General features: G+C 40.2%; 1 protein-coding gene across 1 annotated transcript; it reads right to left on the bottom strand.

Annotated features, from left to right (window-relative positions):
• Positions 1 to 213: 213 nt before the first annotated feature.
• F11 (coagulation factor XI) lies at positions 214 to 25,315 on the bottom strand. The gene is made up of 15 exons (XM_019026036.4): positions 25,162 to 25,315; positions 24,264 to 24,319; positions 19,700 to 19,862; positions 18,297 to 18,403; positions 17,196 to 17,355; positions 15,573 to 15,682; positions 15,080 to 15,239; positions 11,339 to 11,448; positions 11,075 to 11,237; positions 10,880 to 10,986; positions 7,202 to 7,370; positions 5,659 to 5,834; positions 4,977 to 5,072; positions 3,667 to 3,806; positions 214 to 3,036 (listed from the first exon to the last, which is right to left on the bottom strand). Exons 2-15 carry the CDS (start codon positions 24,316 to 24,318, stop codon positions 2,875 to 2,877), a joined length of 1,878 nt encoding a protein of 625 aa, XP_018881581.2. The 5' UTR covers position 24,319; positions 25,162 to 25,315; the 3' UTR covers positions 214 to 2,874.
• Between the last annotated feature and the right edge of the window lie 645 nt (positions 25,316 to 25,960).

Here is a 25,960-nt window from a genome sequence, read left to right as displayed (position 1 = left end):
GGAGAAGGCTGGACAGCCAGTATGTCTGCCACGCTGAGCCACTACCAAGGTTGAACAACATAAGCTCTGGAACGTTTGCTTCGTTCTTTGGCAAGAACTCTTACCATATTTACATGACTGCAAGGAGCATACTCTATTTTTGTCTATGTGATAACCACCAAATTAGCATTTAAGTAAAAAATGAAGCAGTGAACAATTTGGTGATCTTATACACCACATTAACATCACGTCATTTATATTAATTTGTCATAGTAAGAGAACTGCAAAATAAACTACAGTGAGCTACCTTTTTCCACCTGTCAGATTGTCAAAAATTCCTAATTGTGGTGTCATGGTAGCTGGAACGTGGTCCTCTCTTACATTGCTGGTGGGAGAAAAAATGGCTACAGATTTTTGAAGAGAAATTTGGCAATATTCAAAATTACAAATGCATCTGCTGTTTTCATTTTGTTTTGTCTTCAGCAATTCTACATCTGGACTTTATCCTACAAATGTTCCTGCGCGTGTATGAAAGAGGGAAAGATTGAAAACAACCCAAGCGTCCTTCCACGGGGACTCTGGTTAAATGAAGTGTGGAATCCCTGCAGTGAACACCAGCCTTCCATAATGGACAGAGGCAGCCCTTCTCTACGCATCAGAAATAACCCAAGATAGACGAAGCTCTCTCGGTACCCATCAGAAATATCCCCAGACAGAGGGAGCCCTCTGCGTGTCAATCAGAAGTGTGCCCAGACAGAACGTAAGTGAGAAGGGTGCTACACAGTGTGTAGAATGTGCACTCTTCTGGTACAGAAGAGGAGATCTCCTCATTGTATATTTTATATCTTATAGAACTTTCATTAACAAATCATAGGAATATACCAGCTCTTCAAAAATTAAGACATTATACAAAGTGAAATACTAAAAACAGAAATATGTGTTTTTCTCAAATAATATGCTTCTCAGGAAAGACTTTACAGAAACATCTCTTCTTATCCGAAATTACATCCAAACCCTTTTTTGTGTGAAGTGTTGCTTCCAGTCTACTAAGGTAATAAGCAAGTAACAAGATAGTATTGTTTGATACTCTTGAAGGCACTCTGATTTTCAATTCCAATTTTGTTTGAACCTGTCAGCATTTTGGATCTGGCCCCGTCATGTCCTACCGTCATTTTATTCTTTTGGGAACCTGTCAGCATTTTTGATCTGGCCCCGTTATGTTCTACTGTCATTTTGCTCTTTTGGGTTTTTTGTTTGTTGTTGTTTTTGTTTTGTCTTTGTCAGGACAAATTCCTTTGTATCCCAGTCTTTGAACTTGGTGAAAAATGTCCTTCTTCCTTTCTCATCTCATAGAATCTGGTGCAGCCACTCATTTCAGCTTGAACCTATATATTTTGTGTGATTATTTTATTTTGTTGCTCATGTTAACTAGAGTATAATCTTCATGAAGCCAGGATATCTGTTTGCTCACCACTGTATCTTCAAAGCTCAGCATGATGCTCTCACATAATTGTGCTCAATAAATATTTTCCATGGCCAGACGCAGTGACTCACACCTGTAATCCCAGCACTTTGAGAGGCCGAGGTGGGCAGATCACGAGGTCAGGAGTTCAAGACCAGCCTGGCCAACATAGTGAAACCCCGTCTCTACTAAAAATACAAAAATTAGCCAGGCATGGTGGCATGTGCCTGTAGTCTCAGCTACTTGGGAGACTGAGGCAGGACAATCGCTTGAATCCAGGAGGTGGAGGTTACAGTGAGCCGAGATCACACCTTTGCACTCCAGCTTGGGCAACAGAGTGAGACTTCATCTCAAAAAAAAAAAAATCACACTTGATGAATTGTATAGTTGTTGGCACAGATTGAAAGCTATGTGGTGACAATTCAAATTCTAGGTTATTGAACTAGATCACAACAATAATGAGATAAATATTTGCACGAAACAGAAAATCCCAGTGCTTAGAATACAGGCAGCTGCTTGCTGAAGACTTTACTGTAACTATCCATTTGCACCCTAATTGTTTTTTCTCTGTAGTATGGATGCAGTCTATGGTGATTTTTGTCAAATAAATATACGATCTAGCTCTTTGGGAGCCCACAGTCACAGCGGCAGCTTGTCTTAGGGAGGTTTGAGCATGCTCCCTATCTCCATCAGCCTCCCCTCCCAAGATATTTTAAATAAATATACAATCCATCACAAATCATTTTTCAGGGAAGTGTATCTTCAAGATTGCCCCTAAGGTATCACTTCCAGGTAAATTGCTGCTTGTAATCCTCTTCCACACAGAAATTCTGGTATCTTCACATTCACTCTTAGCTCGTGTCTACTCAAACTGATTTTTTTAAATATATATTTTAAAATGGAAATGACAAGAATTCCTGACTATTCTGAAAATCTGCCATTAAATGCAATCAAATTCTTTCTTTACAAAAGAAATGTGTTCACATAGGCAGAGTGTAGATTCCTGCAAAATGGTGAAGACTGTCTTTGTTCTCCTTTCTTCCAGTTTTCATCTTTCATCGAACAAATCTATTTATGGTGGCTTCTTTTAGCAGTTCTTCTGCCTGATCCCTACTGCCACTACTTGGTTATTTTCTGGTATATCTGCCTATATAGTAATCTTCAGAAATATTGCCTTATGGTAATTCTTGGACTCCATAGAAGCGTGATCAAAAACAAAGAGACTGAATGCTGAAACAAACTACAATGATCATAGAACGGGAGTTTTGGACATAACAACTTGTGACAGTTTGTTTTCTTCTAGCATTTTCCTACAAACACCAAGCCCCTTCAGCGTGTTACTGTGGAGGAAGCACGCTGGCACAGTGAACTCAACACCCTCTCCCAGCAAATCCTGGGTCCTTCAGGGACTCCAATGGCCCCTGGGAACCCATTCACACTGCTTGAGTTTTCTCCAGAATCCAGTCCACGTACTCGACCACGTTGGTGTAAACACCTGGCCGCTCCCTTTGAGCACAGCCTTCGCCCCAGCTCGTGATGCCTACCAGATGCCAGACCTCATTGTGTTTGCAGGACAGAGGGCCTCCCGAATCTCCCTAGAACGAAGGGAGACAAGAAAAGGTGCACAGATCAACTCAGACACTTCCCATCTTCAGCACATCTTGCTCAGGCTGATTTTGCCTAAAATGTTGTCTTGGACCCTTAATATACTGCAGAGAACCTGGGTGCTTGCGTTCATCCAGTCAGTCTCCTTGCTTTTGATTTCAGTCTAAGTCAAACAAATACACTGTGTTCCCTGCTCATTGGCAGAAGACTGCTTTTTAAAATGCATTAAGCGGCCAGGCGCGGTGGCTCACGCCTGTAATACCAGCACTTTGGGAGGCCCAGGCAGGCGGATCACGAGGTCAGGAGATCGAGACCATCCTGGCCAACATGGTGAAACCCCGTCTCTACTAAAACTAAAAAAAAAAAAGACATTAGCTGGGCTTGGTAGCTGGCGCCTGGAGTCCCAGCTATTTGGGAGGCTGAGGCAGGAGAATGGTGTGAACCTGGGAGGCAGAGCTTGCAGTGAGCTGAGATCGAGCCACTGCACTCCAGCCTGGGCAACAGAGCGAGACTCTGTCTCAAAAAACAAACAAACAAAAAAAACAAAACAAACAAAAAAAACCCAACGCATTAAGCATTCCAATTTGCATATATTCCATTGGCTAAGAACACTCTGTTACCTTGCAAGCGTCCTTCCCTCCTTCCCTGTAGCCGGCACAGATCATCTTATGGGTTATTTTATGTCCTCTGTATCTCTTCTGGCACTCTTCGTTGGTCACTAAGGGTATCTTGGCTTTCTGGAGAGTATTTTGTATTTTGTCTGAAAAAAATTTTTTTGGTTTGTTTGTAGAATAACCATACACAATACACATAAACATATATGCATACATATAAATATATATATATATATTTTTTTAATTGAGACGGAGTCTCTCTGTCGCCCAGGCTGGAGTGCAGTGGTGCAATCTCGGCTCACTGCTACCTCCACCTCCCAAGTTCAAGCGATTATCTTGCCTCAGCCCCCCGAGTAGCTGGGATTACAGGCACACACCACCATGCCCAGCTAATTTTTGTATTTTTAGTAGAGACGGGGTTTCACCATGTTGGCCAGGCCGGTCTTGAACTCCTGACCTCAAGTGATCCACCCATCTTGGCCTCCCAAAGTGCTGGGATTACAGGCGTGAGCCACCAGTGGTGCTGGGCCACATATATTTAAAATAAAAATCATGGACCGGTGTGGGGGCTCATGCCTGTAATTCCAGCACTTTGGAAGGCCGAGGCAGGTGGATCACGAGGTCAGGAGATTGAGACCATCCTGGCTAACATGATGAAACCCCGTCTCTACTAAAAATACAAAAAATTAGCTTGGGGTGGTGATGGGTACCTATAATCCCAGCTACTCGGGAGGCTGAGGCAGGAGAATCACTTGAACCCGGGAGGTGGAGGTAACAGTGAGCCGAGATTGTGCCACTGCACTCCAGCCTGGGCGACAGAGCGAGAGTCCATCTCAAAACAACAACAACACAAAACTCATGTCTATATAAAAATCTAGAAGGAAAAAATGTTAGATTTACTTCACAGACCTTTTATAATTACAAGTATGAAGAAGACATTATTCCCACTATTGCGTGTACCATTTTGTTAATGTTAATTAAGTTCAAAAATTAATTATGACTCTAACTGGAATGACTTCCCAAGAAAGTAATTGGATAGCAGGCTAGAACATTTACTGAAAAGTGCTAGGCTTCACATTAAACTTCATTAAATATAATTAGTCTTTAAAGAGATTTAGTCACATTTAAAATTTCCAATCAAACAGATGAGGCACCAGCCTCACTTGGGTGATTTTTGCCTCTCCGTCTTTATTAATCCGCTTCCTGCAACTGAGTAGTGTGACTCGAGTTGTGCTTCAGCTACATGACTTGACAGGGCAGAAGAGGTTCCGCTCTTCATTTCTAGGATGGAGCACATATAGCAACATCATTTTTACCTCTTAGTTTTCTGTACCCCCATCCAGTCACCCAGCAATCAGTGTATATTACATTTCTATCTCCTTTGGAAGGCAGGCATATGGGCCGTTGAGAATCTAAATTAAAAAAATCGTGGTTTAAATATGAGACGCAAAATATATCCTCTTTTCCAGAAGAGACTCTTCTTCCACTGTACATTGTCTGTGTCTTCTTTGTTTACTATATTCATTTTTTGCCTTGCTGTCGTGTATTTTCCCCCCTCAGGTTCAGCACGATATCTCACTCGTGCCAGGATGAGGGAGCGAGAGAGAGACAAGTCTCACCCTCGCCGCTAACTCCTCATCCAACTCAGTTTTGATCCTGCACAAGTTGCTTAATTGTTCTAACCTTCAATCCTTCATCCCTAAGTTATCTTTAATAAATTATCTTTACTATTCCAAAGTATTATGAAATTATGTCATTCTATGCACCTGAAGAAGCCTCAGGAAAACGTATCTCTTCACCCACATTCCCAAAATAAGTTTCAATAGCCAGGAAAGCATATCAGCCTTAACGGAATGAATAACTAGCGTTCCAGGCCCTCTCCCTTTCATGATGATAACGCATGGAGAGATTGGCAGCGTCAGGCCGTAAGTCTAGTAGTGTTAAACATTTTATCCAGTTCACCATTGGAGATAACTTTCCAGATAGAATTCTCCGTACCTGTGTAATTCACTGTGGTTTCCAGTTTCAACAAGGCAATATCATACCCGCTTTCTGCCATTTTATACTGATCATGGATTATTATTTCTTGAACCCCAAAGAAAGATGTGTCCTCTTTTATTTCAGATTGATTTAAAATGCCACTGTAGACACGCAAAATCTTAGGTGACTCTACCCTAAGGAGCAAACAATAGAGGGAAAGAAATTTCCTTTACTAAAAATAATTCCCAGACATTGTGAAGTGTGTGACCGTTTAACTATTACTATTATTTTCTGCCAATGATGGACATTTAGGTGGAAAAAAGTGATTTTATCCTAAGATTTTTCAGGATAAAAAACAGATTCACTCTATAAAGAAAATCCATTATACACAAAAAATGAATGAGCACTCCCTCCGTGCTCCAACACACACACACGCACACACGCACATGCACACACACGCACACTGCACAGACACACACGCACACGCACACACACAAAGACCGCTGGACTTAGTCTCAACCTCACCAGTAACTAGCTGTGACAGAAACTCGGGCAGCCTTTCTGCTACTCCATTCCCATATGTGACAGGTAACGGGAACTCTTGGCCTCACATGTGTTCTTGAGTTTAACATGAGTGTGCTGCAGATTGATTAAAAAAGAAAACCAAAACTAAAAAGCACACAAAACTGTGTCTGGAAACAACTCGGAGGATACTGAAGTAGCAAACGGAAAGTTTGGCCAACTTAACTTCCCTGGAATATATATACCCCCAGCTGGAGCCTTTTTGTTTGGCCAATGCTGAAAGTGACCTAAGTAAGGAATCCAATGTGAGGATGCATACTGAACTCGTTCTGTATTTTATTTATTTACTTAGAGATAGGGTCTCACTCTGTTGCTCAGGCTGGAGCGCAGTGGTACTGTAGTAACTCACTGCACCCTTGAACTCTTGGGCTCAAGCGATCCTCCTACCTCAGCCTTCTGAGCAGCTGGTGCTACAGGCACACAAAACACCATGTCAGGCTAGTTTTTAAATATTTTTTAGAGACGGGGTCTCACTATGTTGCCCAGGCTGACCTCAGACTCCTGGCATTGAGCAATCCTCCCACCTCAGCCACGCAAAGTGCTGAGATGACAGGCGTGAACCACCACACCTGGCCACTTTCTGTATTTAAACACACACACACACACACACATATATTAGAAATTTGATTCGGACAATGGTAAATCCTCTGTGAGTTTAGTTCCGGGCACAGTGCACAGAGCGAGGCACAGAGGGAGGTATGCTCTTGCAGGGAATAACATGAAGGCCCTTGGGGATGTGAATGCGGTTAAATGGGAAGCGGAATAGCAGGCAGTCAAGCAGCCTTGTACCTGCACCTGTTCTGATGCTGGGAGACTATGAGGAGCTCTTCCTTTTTGCCTTTTTTACCACTGAAGCAATTAATTAATTTTGCAAATAAGACAATCTAATTGGTTAAAGTATTTGTTTCCTAACATGCTAATAATATTTTTTATAAATGTGTGAAGAAGATGAACTAGTAAAAACAGCTGTGGTACTGACCCATAGAAACAGTGAGCGGCTGTTAATATCCACTGGTTTCCAATGATGGAGCCTCCACACAGGTGTCTCTGAGTGGGTGAGGTGGTGTGCAGGGTCACCTGCCACGGCCACTCACCACGAACAGACGCAGTTCCTCCAACAATCCTGGGCTTGATTTTGGTGGTACACTCTGCAACAGAAGCATTGTGATGAGCAGCTTCCTACATCTTCCTTTCCATCAGTAATTATGCTCCTTCAGGAACAAGAAGAAAACCTTTCCTCAAGTCAATAGTTTATCATGACCCTGAGTTACAGAGACTTTATAATCAAGCTGCCAAAGCAAAACATGCACATGAAAAATGGAATTGACTAAGTCATCTTGTAATTACACACCCCTAAGAATGTAGCCCTCCTTGTGTGGTACTACAAGGCTGTCTTACCCTCCTTCAAATGATAACGTGAATGGTGTTTTTAAACCAGTGGTTGTCAAGTGCAGTCCCCAGACCAACAGCGTCACCTGGGAACGTGTTAGAAATGCACATTCTTCAGCCCAACCTCAGATCCAGTGAATGAGAAACTCCAGCCTGGAAGCTCAGCCGTCTGTGTTTGAACCAGCCCTGCTGGCGTTTGAGAACTACTCTTAGAAAGAAAAGGCGAGCGCCTTGCCCGCAGGCTGCAGCCATTGTCCAGTTCCTGCCCTGTCCCCGTGACTCTGCTGACCGTGATCCCAGTCACTCCTGCTCCACCCACGTCCAAAGTAAGACTGATCTGCTATGAACTTCCTCTGACCTTTGGCCTTGTTGACAGTTTGGGATTCTCTGGGGTCCTTGGTACTTTTCAGGGACTTTGACTCAGGCTCATCCCTCTGTTTCTTTTCTCTTGGGGCTGCCTAGACAGGACAGTGCCCTCTATTTCTACTTACTGGATGCCCGACACAAGAACCCACCCCCCCGGTTGGAGCCATGGAACACAGATGGATGGGAATAGGGTGTTCATAGACAGCAGTATTCTAGACACACACACACACGTGCACACAAACACACGCACACACACATGCGCACACACACACACACACCTATGCGACTCAAAATTTATGTGCCTGTGGGTTGCCTGTGTAGCTTTCAAAATACAGATTCTGACTCAGTAACATCTGTGTGGGTCCTGAAATTCTTTCTAACAAGCTCCCAGGTGATGTCAATGTGCTGTGCCCAGATCACATTTAGAATAACCAGGCTCAGGCGCTCAGAAGGCTCCGCGTCCTGAGCTAAGGGAGGAGTCTAAGTTAACAGAAGAATCACTGATGAGAAGCCGGATCCTAGAAGGTCCATTCACTAGTTTTGTGGGTGTAAAACAACCTTTCTAGGCCTTTTTTTCCTTGGTAGGAAAATGAGTGTATAATTCTGGGGCGGATTTCAAATAGGAGGAGATGATGAGAGAAGGAGTTCGGAAGGAAACAGCAGCTAACAGCAACTGAGGTGAGAACGAGCGCGATGTGACTTCGGAAGCCTGAACAGAGGCTCTCATTTTAGAGCCGGAAGGGTGAACATTCATTTTGGAAGGCCCTCTATTCTGGAATTTCTGCAAGGTGGGAAGCATCATAAAGGTAAATTTTAGGAAAATTAATAGGTAAATAGTAACTAAGATATTTTAGAAATAACTCAAGGTACAGGTGAGAGGCCTTGAGGTTCATCCTATGCTGTTTCTCAGTTTAAACGAAATGCTGAAAATATGTGTTTAGAATCACATTTTGTGGTAAGAAATGTTTATTTTAATGGTGCTGCTATCTATCTTCAGAAAGTTAAGTTACATTGTAGACCAGTGACAGACAAGGCACCATAAATATCTCACGCAGCTATTCCCTTTCACATTAGGGGGTTATTTCATCAAATACAGTGCAGTAAAAACCTAGTTATCTAATTCACTCCCTCCAAAGTCGCACTGAAAAGACATGACTTTATTTTCCTTTATCTTACATTTTCTCCTGTAGCTATCAATCTATACCTGGCATATTCTGTAACTTCTACAGGCCAGAGTCTATAAATCCAACAGAGAAAACCATAATGAAGAAGGAAGGGGGAAAATGCAGTCTGCAATGTATTGAGGTATACGTGCTCGTTCCCATTTTTTAAACCATGTCAACATTACTTAACAGCAACATTTGCTAAGTGTCCTTCTAACGCTTAGAAGTAGAAGAAAGACAACAGAATGGTGCCGAATGCTCCTTCTTGTCTTAGGGAAATTTATTGTGAGGAAAACAGAATGTATGAGATACGACGTAATTGACTTGCTTTTTAAGAAGTCTTGAGCCATCCAGAGATTTTCATCGGAGCGCCTCTAAGCTCTAGGAAGGCATAGTCTGTTAGTTAGGATACCAGTGTTGGAGGCAATGTAACGTCTTTATGTTCTACAAAACAAGTTCTCAGAAATTAAGGATTGATTTGCCTTCTCGGTACAGCAGATAATCTGACACAAAATGTTTTTGTGCTTCTAAAACTATCACGAGGCAGGATTATTACTTCCATTTTATTCATTAAATCTCAGTTGCACCTTATAGTGTATTGTAATATTGGACTTTTAGCAAGAAACAGTATAAGAACATGCAGCTTTATGTAAATCAACATATAGTAAAGCCATCCTAAGTTACTATGGTAATTTAAGCAGGAGTGTTTGTGGTGTGTTCTTTCCTGCTGGGGATTTTGTCCCTTAGAACAATTCTGTTTGCCTACAAAGCATCTCTCGTGACTATGCTCAGAAATTGGCCACTGGGATGGAAACACTGCTGCTCGGATTTTTATTGTAACTTTTATGTTATTACAGGTCTCGTGTAATCTAAACACTTATTTCCACCCTACCACACTCATTGTTATTAGTAAAGTTTTACCTTAACCTTTGCCAATCCCTAAGTCTCCAGAACCCTGCATGGAATCTGAATAAAGACCCTAAAAAGGAGGTGCTCCAGTATTTCTTGAATAGATACACAATTTTTGGAAGAAAATTAGTAATTTGACTAACCAAAGTGCTGATTGATAATTCCCTTACAAAGGATAATAGGAAAGATTACTGGCCTTGATAACAGGAGTGTTGGCAGAGTCTGGGTCTCACTAGGAAGTGCCAGTTGTGGCTGGGTGCAGTGGCTCAAGCCTGTAATTCCAGAACTTTGGGAGGCCAAAGCGAGAGGATTGCTTGAGCCCAGGAGTTCAAGACCAGCCTGGGCAACATGGCAAGACCCCATCTCTATAAAAAATTAGCCGGGTGTTGTGGTGCATGCCTGTAGCCCCAGCTACTCAGGGAGCTAAGGTGGGAGGATTGTTCGAGTCCAGGAGTTCAAGCCAGAGGCTGCAGTGAACACTGACCACATCACTGCCCTCCAGCCTGGGCAACAGAGTGAGACTGTGTCTCAAAACAAACAAACAAACAAACAAACAAACAAAGAAAACAGAAATGCCAGGTGTATAAATGTGTCAAATTAAAACATATATTTAGTTAATACTAGGCAATGTACAGTTTAGTCAAGCCCCAATATTTACCTTTAAAACATGGTCAGCTTGAGTGACAGGAGTGAAAAGAATAGAAAATTGCAATATTTGTTATTTCATGAATGTTCTCCCTTCTGTGGCTGTAACTGACAGTCTTGGTTGTGATGTATGCAGCATGGAATAATTCCTTCAGCTGTATTTTTTCAAGTGACATTATACTCACCATTATCCATTTTACACAACCTTAACGTGTATCCAGAGATGCCTCCTCTCCCGTGAAGTATTTTAGTTGGAGATCCGTTTGAAGAAAGCTTTAAGTAACACTTGCCCCTGCAGTTGGAAACAAAATGGTATAAACATAATGCACCTCACAGGCAGACGGGACAAGGGTGTCTGCATAACCCTTCATATGGCTTACTTCCCTTCGTTGCAGGATGCTTGAGCTGGGGTATAGGTAAAAAACTGGCAGCGGACGGCATCAGTGCACAGTTTCTGGCAGGCCTCGTGACTTTTCGCAACAACAATATCCAGTTCTTCTCCCAAGAAATCAGTGTCATGGTAAAATGAAGAATGGCAGAACACTAGACAGCAGACCACATGTCAGAGTGAGACCCTCCCTCAGCATGCATCAGCCTCCTTGGGGCTGGTCACTCTCAGCCAGAATGCAGAACTCTCAGTTTACCTGGGATGCTGTGCCTGCAGCTTTGTAGACTGAAACCAGAAAGAGCTTTGCTCTTTTTAATGCGTGTACTGGGCAATCCACTCTCAGATGTTTTAAGGAGACAAAGATTTCTAACAAAAATAAAAGGGAAGTAGAAATATATCATATCAAACACATAAAAACATTTTTACAGCACCTAGAGAAAGTAAAGTCAGCTCATGCTAGCACTTAATTGTGAAGATTTTCCTATTTTGAAAGTACTCTTCATAAACCACGGAGTCACACTCATAAACCACGGAGTCACACTCCATGGCCCTTAGGTTGCAGACAAATTTTCTAACTAAATCACCTCCATAAAAATTTTCTGAGCTTGCTCTGTTGTCAGTCTTCCTAGTATCTTCTCTTTTCATTTCCTTCCTTTCAACACTCCCAGCCTATCTTAAAGATTCAAGAGTCTTCATGCTACCTAGAAACCTCCTATCCAGGGTTGCAATAGGTTTATAAGGAGATGGGTGAAGTCCGTCGTTTACTCCACACCCTGGAAGCATCTTCCTGGAAAAGAGTGACTTTTCCTAAGCAGACAAAATCACAGTCTAGAGCAAGGCTGTCCATAGATCTTTCTGCAGTGATGGAACTATTCTACGCCTGTGCCATCCAATACAGTAACTGCCAACCACATGTGGCTATTGGGCACTTGAAATGTGGCTAACACAGCTGGGAAGGTGAATTTTTAGTTTTATTTAATTTTTTTTTTTTTTTTTGAGACATAGTCTTTCTCTTGTCACCCAGGCTGGAGTGCAGTGTCGCGATCTTCGCTCACCGCAAACTCTGCCTCCTGGGTTCAAGTGATTCTCCTGCCTCAGCCTCTTGAGTAGCTGGGATTACAGGCACATGCCACCACACCTGGCTAACTTTCGTATTTTTAGTAGAGACGGGGTTTCACCATGTTGGCCAGGATGGTCTCGATCTCCTGACCTCGTGGTTCAGCGCCTCGGCCTCCCAAAGTGCTGGGATTACAGGCATGAGCCACTGCGCCTAGCCAGTTTTATTTAATTTTAATAAATTTAAATTTAAATTGCCAAGTTTGGGCTTATAGAAGCCACGTTCCTATCACATACGGTATTAAAGATCAAATGTGTTATTCCTATTCTAGGAATTGGTCAGTAAGGGAATAAGACAAAGAAAAAGAGCAGTGACTAACACAAAATTACAAGTGACAATGGCATCTTTCTTATTTCTAAACTTCTAATGTCCCAAGGCTTGATCTTTGGACCTACTTTCTTCCCTTTCTGCATTTAACCCTTTGATAATTTCACTAGATTTTTAAAAAAGTATCAGCTGTATATTGGTGACACCTAAACACAGATGTATACATAAACCTCTCTTCTGAATTTGACTTCTATTTCCAGTTGCCAATTCAACCCTTTGCCCTAGATGAGCCAAGGGCGTTGCTTCTCCTACACTCTGCTGCTTGCGAAATCCTCCACATCTCTGTCATTGGCATTTCCATCTTTCCAGTTCCTTGGGCCAAAAGTCTTGGTGCTATCACTGACTCCTTCACAATCCATGGTCCAACCCATCAGCAAATCTTATTGGCTCTCTGCTGATAACACAGATCGATCTGGTCACTTCTCTCTCATCTCCACTCTGGTCCAATAGGCAAAGTTTTTATCTATTTAGTTCACTAAATGGTATCCCCAGCCTTCAGAACAATGCCTGATACATAATAAGCACCAAACAAATTCTACTAAATTTGTTTAGTAAGTGATGGTAACAGATATATTTTCATGTGACAGACCCGGCGCTTCTGAAATGACAACCTCACTCAGTGGAAAGTGAGGCTCATGTGATAGGCAAGGCACACAGGGCCCCCCTTGGCTGAGTTGTCTGGAGGACAACTTTTCATCAACAGGAGGCCAATCAGGCAAGTGCTGAGGGCTCTGAGAGTTCCAATTCAGAGATATATACAAGCCAGGTTTTAAAGCTGACTTAATTTTATGGATATTTGTTTGCTTGTTTAAGTGAATGTTGTCAATGAGGAATAGCAAGCTGGGCATGGTGGCTCAGGCTTGTAATCCCTGCACTGTGGGAGACCAAGGCAGGTGGACAGCTTGAGGCCAGGAGTTCTAGACCAGCCTGGCCAACATGGCGAAACTCTGTCTCTACAAAAAAACAAACATTAGCTGGGGGTGGTGGTGCACACCTGTGGTCCCAGCTACTTGGAAGGATGAGACGGGTGGATTGCTTGAGCCTAGGAAGTGGAGGCTGCAGTGGGCTGAGATCACACCCAGTGCACCCAAATCTGAGTGACAGAGCAAGATCCTGTCTCAAATAAATGAATACATAAATAAATAAATAAAAGAGGGACAGCAACCTTAGCTAGTGTCCTTTTGATAATCAAAGAAATTTTCCGTGCTGTTTCTGATGTCCTATGTTAATTTCCATTGGTAAGGAAACAGGAACTCAATTCTCAAACCTCCCTCCACCACCACCCTAACCCACTTGATGGAGACATTCATTTCCACCTCTCTCTCTCTCCACTTTGGGTTTGACATTTCACTGACATTTTCAGCTCTTTCTGTTCCTGGTTCAATTATTTTAAACAAAGCATTGGACTGAATTGTCTTTTAGTTGTCATGAAATGGAAATGGAATCTCTTCATTTCATTTAGAACTAGACAACTGCCCCTTTGCCAAGGTGGAGACCTCCAGCAATCCCACTACTGGGTACATAGCCAAAGGAAAAGAAAGAAAAAAAAATCATGTCACAAAGATACCTACACCCACATGTTTACTGCAGCACTATTCACAATAACAAAGATATGGATCAACCTAAGAGTCTATCAGCAAATGAATGGATAAAGAAAATGTGGTGTATAGAATATACTATAGAATGTTACTTAGCCATAAAAAAATCATAAAATCATGTCTTTTGCAGCAACATGGATAGAACTGGAGGCTATTATCTCAAGTGAAACAACTCAGAAACAGAAAGTCAAATATTGTATATTCTCACTTTTAAGTGGGAGCTAAATAAAGTGTACACAGGCACAGAGACAGTGGAATGAAAGCTATTGGAGACTCAGAGAGTTGGGAGGATAGAGGAGGGTGAGGCAGGAGAAATTATCTAATGGGAATAATGTATACTATTTGGCTACACTGAAAGCCCAGACTTCACCACTACACAGTATATCCATGTAATACAACTGTACCTGTACCTAAAATTTATTTAGGTAAAATAATATTTATATTTATTTTAAAATTTACTGGCTGGGCACGGTGGCTCAACCCTGTAATCTCAGCACTTTGGGAGGCCGAGGCAGGTGGATCGCCTGAAGTCAGGAGTTTGAGACCAGCCTGGCCAACATGGTGAAACTCCATCTCTACTAAAAATACAAAAAAAAATTAGCTGGGCGTGGTGTCCCATGCCTGTAGTCCCAGCTACTCAGGAGGCTGAGGCAGGAGAATCGCTTGGACCCGGGAGGCGAAGGTTGCAGTGAGCTGAAATCATGCCACTGCACTCCAGCCTGGGCAGCAGAGCGAGACTCCATCTCAAAAAAAAAAAAAAAAAGAGTCCTCGGTAATGTTGGGTTTGTGGTAAGGAGGTGGGGAATAGAAAGGGAAAGGGGCTAGAAATTCTTTGCAACTTTTATCCTATACTGACATTTAGAGTAAATTTTTAGTTACTTGGAATTTTTAATGGTGGATTTTGATCAGCTATTTTTAAAAGATAACAAATTATCCTTACTTGTTAACTCCTTACCTTTGAGATTCTTTGGGCCATTCCTTGGAAAAGAAGGTAAAAAACAAGCAACCGGGATGATGAGTGCAGATTCGGGCACAGACAAAAGCATCGGGAGCCATGACACTGTCGATGTTGCTGTCTGCAAACACCGTATTAGGGAAAATGTCCCTAATACAAGCTGCGCGATGGAAGAACTATGTCAGGGACTCAATTCACCAGCTATCAGGAAAATTCCAGTCACAGTATGTGTAAATTCCATATTAAAAAATCTAAGTGTATCCCAAGATCTTTTAATTTTTTTTATTTAGAAGAAAATGACATGATTATTTTAAACTGGAAATTTAAATAGAGGATCTAACTGTATAGGACATGATGAAATCTATCACATGAAGAAGGTAAAGATCTTTGGGTCCGTTTCATCGTGAGCATAAGCTGGTATCCTGAGTGAGATCTACTGTAATCATCAGCATATTTAATGGTTGAATTACATCATCAAGAAGTCAATAATTACCCAGATTAGAAAGTGCACAGGATTTCAATGAAAATCCAGACACCACTTTATCGAGCTTCGTTATTCTGGTTGGTGTCCCTGTTTGGGTGTGCTTCAGTAGACAAATGTTACTGAATAGAAAGAAAAAGGAAAAGTGTCTTATTCTTCCAACTGCAAGGAGGAAAAAACATGAGATATTAAGAAAGTCCCCTTTGGAGAGAGGACCTGCGAGACCCCGAAGCATCCATCTGGGAGGCTGAATGGCTGGGCGTGGTCCCAGCAGTGTTGCTAAGCACCTGTGAATTGTGTAACTTTATTTCTTCTTCAGTATAATGACAGCTTGAGAGAGTGACCACATGAAGAAGGAGAGTGCATGAATGAACGACTTCTCAAGCCCTTCTCATTTTTTGTTTTTTTTATTTGAGACGGAGTCTCACTCTGTTGCCTAGGTTGGAGTGCAATGGCACGATCTTGGCTCACTGCAACCTCCGCCTCCCGGGTTGAAGCGATTCTCTTGTCTCAGCCTCCCAAGTAGCTGGGATTACAAGCGCCCACCACCGCGCCTGGCTACTTTTTGTATTCTTTTTTAGTAGAGACGGGGTTTCACCATATTGGTCAGGCTGGTGTCGAACTCCTGACCTCAGGTGATCTGCCTGCCTCGGCCTCCCAAAGTGCTGGGATTACAGGTGTGAGCCACCGCGCCTGGCTAAGTCCTTCTTACTTTTAATGACTTAACTTTATCTTGCTTAGAAACCTCCACTTTCTTGTCTCGCAGTTCACATTCTGTTAAGTCTTAGACATAAAAGCTGTCGTCTGAGCTGAGCTAAAGATAAGCCTTACAAGTCAAATCACGAATTTAGGGGTTTGGTGTGTGTGTTTTTAACCACTGTTGTTTTTGAAATAACTCGTTGATGCTTTGTTTGCTTTCTGTTCACTCCTCTTTGTGAATGTGGAGAGCAGAATGTTAAAATCCAATGTTAAAACGCAAGTATTAGTAATTTGAATGTTTTTCACTTTTCTGTTGATTCCAGATAAATGCAGTTTACTATGAAAATCTAAATCATCTCAAATATTTCTGAATATACAAATTAATAATCTATTTCCCTAGTAAATTTTTAAAGACGAGAACACAGATTTGGTTATTAGAGATCAGATAATTTTTAAATCCTTATGCGACAGATTTATCCTTGAAATATTTCGAAATCCAGTATGGAGCAGGATAAGACTTTTTACATGAGTATTTTGTCTTAGGTAAGGAACTGTTATTTAGAGAGAGAGAGAGGAGTAGGTTTTTATTTTTATTCTGTTAGACTGTAACATTTTTTAGACTGGGAAGGGCACTGACAATCATACCAATTGCAGCTGTTTCAAAAGTGCCAATTTAAAAGTGTAGCGCTTTTGAAATTAGCCAAGTATATATATTTTTCTGACAGTGTTATTAAAAGATAGACTCCTTACCATAAATGAAATGCATCCAAATTAGGCTTTAAGTGTATTTTTCATGAAGAAAACTAGGAGTACTTTTATAGAAATGTCTTTTAGGGGTTAAAAATAAATTCTGGCATAAAGTTGATGGCAAAAGCTTTTTAGTAAATCACGATTCTGTTTTTCATCGACCACTCGAATGTCCTGGGGCTCACTCACCGATGCTCCAGGCTGGGAAACTGCCTTGTGGCGTACGTGAAAAAGTGGCAGTGGACGTCATCCGTGCATCTTTCTTGGCATTCTTGAGCACTCTTGGCAACTGAGCTGTTATAGTTTATGCCCTTCATGTCTAGGTCCACATAAATGTCTTTGTTGCAAGCTGGAAATAAAAGCAGAAGACATGAGTCCCTTCCAGATTCTAGGGGCAATGACCTAAGCAACTGTCCCTCCTGACTCATCCTTTCAACTTTTTCACCCACCTTTCCTCAGAGGTCTTTTGTTATATTAATCTGCAAAATTCTTATTCTTGAATGGAAGCAGTAAAAGAATGCCAATGTCCTTCTTACACTGTAACAATTTTAGACTTGTAAATTCACATTTTGATTTTCTGACCTAGCCTCTCTTCTCCCTAACTGCACTGATTATTTCACTAATTAACTGATTCAAGTATCTATTCACTATTAAGACAAGTGTCACTTCAACCTTTATATTTGCTCCTTTCAATTTGGATTAATACATTTAATGAAGAATTTCGACTGGGCACCATGGAATCCCGGCACTCTGGAAGGCCGAGGCGGGCAGATCACTTGAGGCCAGGAGTTTGAGACCAGCCTGGGCAATACAGTGAGACCCTGTCTCTGGGAAAAATGAACAAATTAGCTGGGAATGTTGGTGCATGCCTCTGGTCCCAGCTACTCCAGAGGCTAAGGCAGGAGGATCGCTTGAACCCAGGAGGTTGAGGCTGGAGTGAGCTGTGATTGCACCACTGCACTCCAGCCTGGACAACAGAGTGAGACCCTGTCTCAAAAAAAAAAAAAAGACTTTCATTTAAGATTTTAGGCTGGGAAATAGAAAGAATATAAATAAACGATGGGAAGTGAGGTAGTAAGATATGTCTTTCTATGAGGTAAAGAGGTTTTTACAGTGTGTTGGAGGGCAGGCATGTATGTATGCTAGTTTATACTCTACACTGAAAGAACTTCATTAAGGGGGTTTATTTCCACATAGCAGTGTTTCATTTCATAGCCTTAAAACCACATCCGATGTGGCGATATGTGTACATCACAGCTGGTATTTGTTGATTCTGAGAACATATCTTACCGCTTATTTGGTGTGAGCATTGCTTGAAAGAATACCCAGAAATCGCAGCTGTCCTATTCACTCTCGGCAGTGTTTCTGTAACACTGTCTTTCAGGACACAAGTAAACCTGTTTTTTTAAAAATACATATTAATGAATAGGATTTTATGTTTTTAAAATAATGGATCTTAAAAGTCAGCACACAGAAAGCCAAAGAGAAGGAAACAAACTACTTTATCTCATGCCAAAACAAATATTTTCTTAGCAAGATTCTGAGTTTGTTTTTTACTTCAACATCCCTACACTTAAGAGACTACATGTAATACTCCTTTCTAATAGGAACAAACAGGAATGGGTCAACTAGGGCCTGTTGGTAAAATGCAACCAAAAATCTGTGTGTTTCTGTTTAGACTGTTAGCTATACAAAATGATTTTTATATTTTCAAATGGTTACATTTTAAGTGGTGACATAAATACTTAAATAATATCCTTGGCTTTACTGTGGGTTTTGCCCACAAAGCCTAACATATTTACTCTGCATTATTAAGAAGACATTTGCCAATCCCTGCTCTAGGTTCTGGAATAGTAAATTGTATAAGTTCTGGGTGCTATATAAATACCTGTGAATGTAGCAATAATAAAGATGTTGAAAACTTAATTCTACAGAAAGGCTTATTATTAAATTTTCAAGCTCAGGATGGGAATACAAATGGTTGGTGGACTGTTTAAAATGTTTTAAACCTGACAAACCACCCAATGCAGTGAGTGGCTCTTGGTAAGATTCTGGTTAATTACTATAAATTACATTTGAGGGAAAACTGAAATAATATAAAGGAATTCTTGTTAAATTTCGTATGTCTTTTGTGTAGGATAGTGCATGCTGAAGTATTTAGGGGTAAAGTGTCATGTTTTAAAATTATTTCAAACGGTTAAACATATATACAAATATAGGTATTGTATATTGTATATTGCTGTACAAATATAGCAAACATTGCGGTTTTGGTTGTGGCAGGGGATCACTGTACTGTACTTTTTTTCAAATTATCTTTTTAAATATTGAATTTTTTTCTAATAAAATAGTTGGGAGAAGTTCCAGTTTGTTGAGAGCACAACAAAAATTAATAATCGATAGAAAAGCAAAGTGTGAAATGTTTAAGAAGTGTAAAAATTGAGACAAACAGAAGAAACATACCATTAATATGAGACTATAGGAGAGGCTGGAAAGTCTACACTTGGAGGCATATTTATTCTTTTCTAAATTGCCTAAACACCATCACTTCTTTCTGTAACAATATTTCAACTGAAAGACAATTTATCTTCCAGTTGTTAATGTTAAATTTTATAAAATGGTAGATGGAAATGTGTTAAGAATAGCAATCTCCCTTTAAAAATCTGTTTCCTCGATGTAGAAACATAAGCATTTACCATCGGGTGGGATCCTCAGATGGTGATTCCGCCGTGAAAGTGAAGAGTAAACATCTTGGGTGGTAGGTGCAGACTACCTGGCAGTACTTGGCGCTTGGTGTGAAAACCGTAGTAATGTCCCCTCCTTCAAAGCAGGTGTCCTTCAACAACTGAGTCACACATTCTGTGATGTAGTACATGGCATGCGTTATGTTGGATTTTACTGGGCATACATCTAATTAGGTGGTAGTCTCATAAAGGCAAGGCAAGTAGCTCTACTTACCAGGAAATACGCCTGAATTTGGAAATCAAGGCAATAAACACTTTTATGTGAGTTTATTGAATGAACAGCCTCAGGTGGAAACGAAAATCACAAAATGGTACGTTGGCTTCAATGGAATTGTGCTTATGAGTGATTGTCTTGGAGACAAGGAGTGCTTTGAGGGTAATTGAATCGTTTCAAGGATCTTTACTGGCAAAAGCTGCTGCTTTTCAGGATCTCATCCAGGTCTGGAATGAGCCTTCTGCTTTTTCCTTTCCTAATTGCGTCTCTTTGTCCAAACCCTGTGCTTATTTGAAACAGAGACTTCAGAGTGATCACTTTCTGACAGCATCTGATGGCTCGGGGGGTGTGATAACACACATCCTCACCCCATTGAGAATAATTTGGAAACCCCACTGTGGAAACCCCACCTTTTGGTGGAAAGCAATCTTGCTACATTAAAATAGTACTTTTAAGAAGAATATTAACTGATGAATCAAATAAATGTTCTATATTTAATAATGCGGAGTGGGCGCAGTGGCTCATGCGTGTAATCCCAGCACTTTGGGAGGCTAAGGTAGGCAGATTGCTTGAGCTGAGGAGTTCAAGACCAGCCTGGGCAACATGACAAGACCCTGTCTCTATAAAAAATACAAAAAAAAAATACTAGCTGGGCATGGTGGTTTCCACCTGTAATCCCAGCTACTCGGGAGGCTGAGGTAGGAGGATCTCCTGAGCCTGGGAGTTTGAGGCTGCAGTGAGCTGTGATTGTACCACTGCAATCCAGCCTGGGCGACAGAGCAAGACCCAGTTTCTCTCTCTCTCTCTCTCTCGTGCGCACATGCGCACACACGTGTTCTGTGTGTGTGTGTGCGCATCAGGCACTAATTTTCTTAGAATATATCCCCCTCCTAATTGGATTATTTAATTTTACAAGACAAATTGATTTTCAATATGCCACTAGGTGGGAGGATGGGAGTGGGGTGAGCGTTGAAAAATTACCTGTTGGAGGCTGTGTTCACTACTTGGGTGATGGGTACACCAAAAGTCGGCACTTCACCGCCGCATAATATATGTATGTAAGAAATCTGCACTTACACCCCTTAAACATATAAACATTTAAAAATTTTTGGAAAAAAATTTTGGAAAAAAACTCTGCACACGTTGAGTACAGATACAATTTTTTAAAAAATATTTCACGTCAAGGTTGTTTGAATCCATGGATGCGGAACACATGCTGCTTCTAGCGTCAGGAAAAACTAGTTCATCTGTTTTTGCGAACGAGCAAGTGCTTGCTGTTGTATATTGACGTTGTATGGAGACTTCTTACTAATTTAATTAATTGGCTCAAATAATTTATGTGATGGTTAATTTTGGATTTTTCTAGGTACTCAGTCATATCATCTGTGAAAAACGAGAGCGTATGTTCCTCCTAATCGTTTTCCTTTTATTTCCCTTCCTTACCTCACCAACGAGTACCTCCAGTTAAGAGTAAATGGAAATAATGGGAAGTATTCTTGTCTTATTCTCAATCCCTTGGGAAAGCTTTCAATATTCCGCTATTACGTATTATGTTTCTTGAAGATTTTTGGTTTGGATTTTTGTTTGCTTTTGTTTAAAATATTGTTAAATAGCTGATGAAAGTTTTCTTCCATTTCCGGTTTACTTAGAGTTTTGATCATTACTAGAATTTTAGCAAGCATTTTTTGGCACATATTAACATTTAAAATTATTTTTATTTTTTATTATGACAGATAGCATACCATGTGCCATGTAGCCATCTTGAGTGTACAGTTCTGTGGCACTAAGTGTATTTACATTGCTGTGCAACCATCAGCACCATCCACCTCCAGAACTTTTCAACTTCCCCAGCTGATGCTCTGTGCCCACTAAACACCAACTCTCACCCCTTCCCCTGACCCCTCGGCCCCTGGCAACCTCTGTTCTAATTTCCGTCTTGATGAAATTGACTACACCAGGTACCTCATATCAGTGAGATCCCACAGTATTTGTTCTTTTGTGACTGGCTTATTTCACTTAGCGTAATGTCCTCAAGGTTCATCCATGTCGTAGCATGTGTCAGAATTTCCTTTCTTTTTAGGGTTGAGTAATATTCCTTTGTGTGTATGTACCACACTTTATTTATCCAGTCACCTGTTGATAAACACATGAGCTGCTTCCACCTTTGAGTTAGCGTGAATAATGCTGCTATGAGATGGGTGTACAAGTATATCTGTGTGGGTTCCTGCTTTCCCTTCTTTCTTTTTGGTATGTACCCCGAAGTCACACATCTATTGATTTTTGAATGTTAAATCAACTTTTCATTCCTAGAATAAACCCAACTTTGTCACAATATCACAATGTAATCATCCTTTAATGTTTTTAACATTCTACTGGGTTAAGTTGGATAATATTTTGTTTAGGATATTTGTACATATGTTCATAAGATAAAAGACCTGTGACTTTTTTTCCTCAGAATTTTCCTATCAGATTTTGGTGTCAAGATTACCCTGACCTTATAAAATGGGTTAGAAAGGGATTATGTTGACCTCTCAAATATGTGTGTCTTCCATTTAATTAATTTCTGCGATGTCTTCTTTCTGCCTTCTGGTTTCTTAGCACTTAAGTTGCTATTCTGTATCTTCTTGTCATATCATTAATTTTTCCCTTTTCTGTATTCTAATGTATACATGTAAATCTATACATTTGATCTCAACAGTGATTCAGTTACATCTCAAAGTTTTGATATACTGTACTTTCATTATCGTACAATTCCTTTCCTAATTACCATTGTGATTTCATCTCTGATTCATCTTAACCTAAAAAGGTATAAATACTCAATTTTCAAACATTTGCAGATTTTCAGTTGCCTTTTTATTATTATTCTAGCTCCCATTCATGGTGATTATAAATACTCGATTTTCAAACATTTGCAGATTTTCAATTCCCTTTTTATTATTATTCTAGCTCCCATTCACGGTGATTGAATAACATGATCAGTATAATTTTAACGCCTTAAAATTTGTTGAGACTTGTTTCAGAGGCTTGTGTGTGGTCAATATTTGTAAATGTTCCATGTGCATGTATAAAGGACCTAAATATGTACACTATCATTCCTTGATATCTGTGGGGGGTTGGCTGCAAGACCTCCTGCAGATACCAAAATCCATGAACGCTCAAGTCCCTGATAGAAAATGGCACAATATTTACATATAACCTACTCACAGCCTCCTGTGTACTTTAAATCATCTCGAGATTACTTATAATACCTAGTACAATGTAAATGCTATGCAAATTGTTGTTATACTGTGTTGTTTAGGGAATAATGACAAGAAAAAACTCTGCACATATTGAGTACGGATATAATTTTTTAAAAAAAATTTCACTTCAATGTTATTTAAATCCATGGATGTGGAACCCCTGATTCAGGGTCAGTTGTTTATGTAGTTATTGGGTCCAGTGTTCAAAATATATCAAATTATTTAGCGCTGACATATTTATCAATGAAATAACAATACAATTTCCAGATAATTATAACAAAGCAATATTATAACCTGAGCAGTAGTCTTGTCACAGAGAAAATTGAAATTATGAGCTGTGTAATTTAATATATTAAGTGGAATTTACTTTTAATATCTTCACCTAGGTTTGCCTTTTTTCACATAGGCCAGCAAAAAGAATTTACTATGCTTAAAATGCTGACAATAGTATCAGAAATTAAATATAACATGTAGACATAAGCTATTTTTCTAAAGGAATGCTTCAGCTTTCATTTTAAATAAAGAATGGTCATGGAACTAAACAATACCTGTACTGATATATCCTACTTAATATTGGCTAAGTAATTTATAAACAAATTTAGCAGATGTGACATAGGGTGGAGAATTAACAGGGTAGTTAAATTATTGAAATGCATAAACTATGTATGAATAGTTACATAACATTTTTCAGTACAAAATTCCTATTTTATGTGTGTGTGTATGTTCCATTGAACTGACTGCTTTATGAAAAACCAACTAATTAGTGAGGCAAATCAAGATTTCTTCTTTTTAATATTGCTTTTAAATATCATTTAAATGAATGATGTATGTAGGCATGGATGTAGATATGGTATACATATAGACACAGATTCCTACCAGTACAAACAATTTTTTCACCTCAATTCCTACCCTGCTTTGAAAACCTCTGGAGCCTCAGGCAGGAAGTTAATAAAAACATTTTATTTCCTTCCCGGCATAAATGGTGTGGGATTCTCCCACATGTGTGGAGATTGCAGTGTGATTTCCCTCTCCCAGCCCATAGTTAAGATAACACTCTACTTACCACCAGAAACTGAAGTAAATAAAATGAAATGTACCACTTGATATAAGAAAGTCATCCTACAATGAGAAAAAGGTGCATGCTTTTAGAACATAAAATGTAGATTTATAATTAGTTTACTGACACTAAGACTTACAAGAAATAGGGAGACAGGGGAGTAGTTAATTCAATAGCATTCACAGGGTCCTCATTATAATGTTGAATTTTATCTTTCCCAATCCTGCAGCATTCCTTAGTGTGACTGTGTGTAGCCTTCAACTCTTACAGCTCTGCAGAAGCCAGAACCCACAGGGAAGCAGCGCTCTCCCCTCCTCCCTCCTTCCCCGCCGGCCCCGCTGCTCACGATGATCAGATCCTTCTCATGGCCACCATCTGACAGCTCTCCCCACCCCAATTTTTCATCTCTGTTTCCTTTCCCAATTTTTTTCCTTTCTTTCTTTCTTTGAGGCCTCTCCCTATATCTTTCAAAGAGCTATGAATGATTTCCTACTTAGAAAATTTTCTATTTAAAAAAATCTGCGGCTGATACATTAATCGATTGTCTTGGTCACCTATAAATCTATTTATCTCCAGTAAGCATTAAACAGACTGCTCTAGGAAAAACGGAGTCATCAGTGAGACAAATCAAGACTTCTGATTTTTCAGTACTGCATTTGGATGTCTTTTTAACTCGTAAAACTCTTGTTACTGAGTAGACACTGTTACTCTTCTGTTGTTCCACATTTCCTCTCAGATTAGTTATGGATATTAGCGGAACATCTCTACAAAGCTAAATCAGACACATTTTAAAAATCAATCATTCTCTATTGTAAAGTGTTTTTAAATTCCTATGATTTAAAAAAAGCATTTCAAGGCGTATTTGCTTGAGAGGAATGTTAAATAGTAAGTTCTGAAACTGTACCTGAAAAGACCTTGGTGGCTTACTTGCTGCAATTCTTAATAAGGGTGCTTTTCTTCCTCCAAAATGGTCTTCATCCTCCTCTGAATGAGCTTGTGTAGGAAATGGTCACTTCACTTTAATATTTACTTGTACTAGTTCTCAATGTTATGTAACATTGTCTCTCGGTACAGCATATTTGTGAAAGTCGTTAAAAATCTTAGTATGTCAGAAATATACCTTGAGAGAATTGCTTGCTTTCTCAATACACTGAATTTATTTTTTTAATTTTATTTCGTATTCAAACAAGTGACATACACAGGGACGGCTGTAGAACTTGATTTTGCCTGTGTGCCTTAGCAGTCACGCAATGTGCCTGCTAGCCAAAGCTGCATTTAACCACACTTTCACCTGTCAGCTGTTAACCATTAATTCTAGCTGACTTTGAATCTCAAAGTTTAAAAAGAAAACATGGAAAGTCTAATGGATTCATTGATTTGCAATATAATGGAGGGAGGAGACTTTGGCTGCTGGGGGAGAGTGGACGGGTGGGAAGCAAAGTACAGACAGCTCCTAAGTACCTGGTTCTTGCGCAGTCAGTTTCCCTTCAGGTAACGCTGCCTCTCAGAGGCCTATGCAGATAGGATTCCTCCTAAGGCCAAGCTTTTTTTTTTTTATTCTTCCTTGTGAACACTAAAAGTCTATTTTTTAAAACAGAAAACTAAGCTATTTCAGCTTGCTTGCTTCTTTCTTTTCTTTCTTTCTTTTTCTTTCTTTCTTCCTTCCTTCCTTCCTTCCTTCCTTTCTTTCTTTCTTTCTTTCT

Source organism: Gorilla gorilla, chromosome 3, assembly GCF_029281585.2.
Source record: "Gorilla gorilla gorilla isolate KB3781 chromosome 3, NHGRI_mGorGor1-v2.1_pri, whole genome shotgun sequence".
In the NCBI taxonomy this organism is placed as follows: Eukaryota; Metazoa; Chordata; class Mammalia; order Primates; family Hominidae; genus Gorilla; species Gorilla gorilla.
The sequence above is the reverse complement of the archived record's forward strand: the minus strand, read 5'-3'. Positions and strand labels throughout refer to the sequence as shown.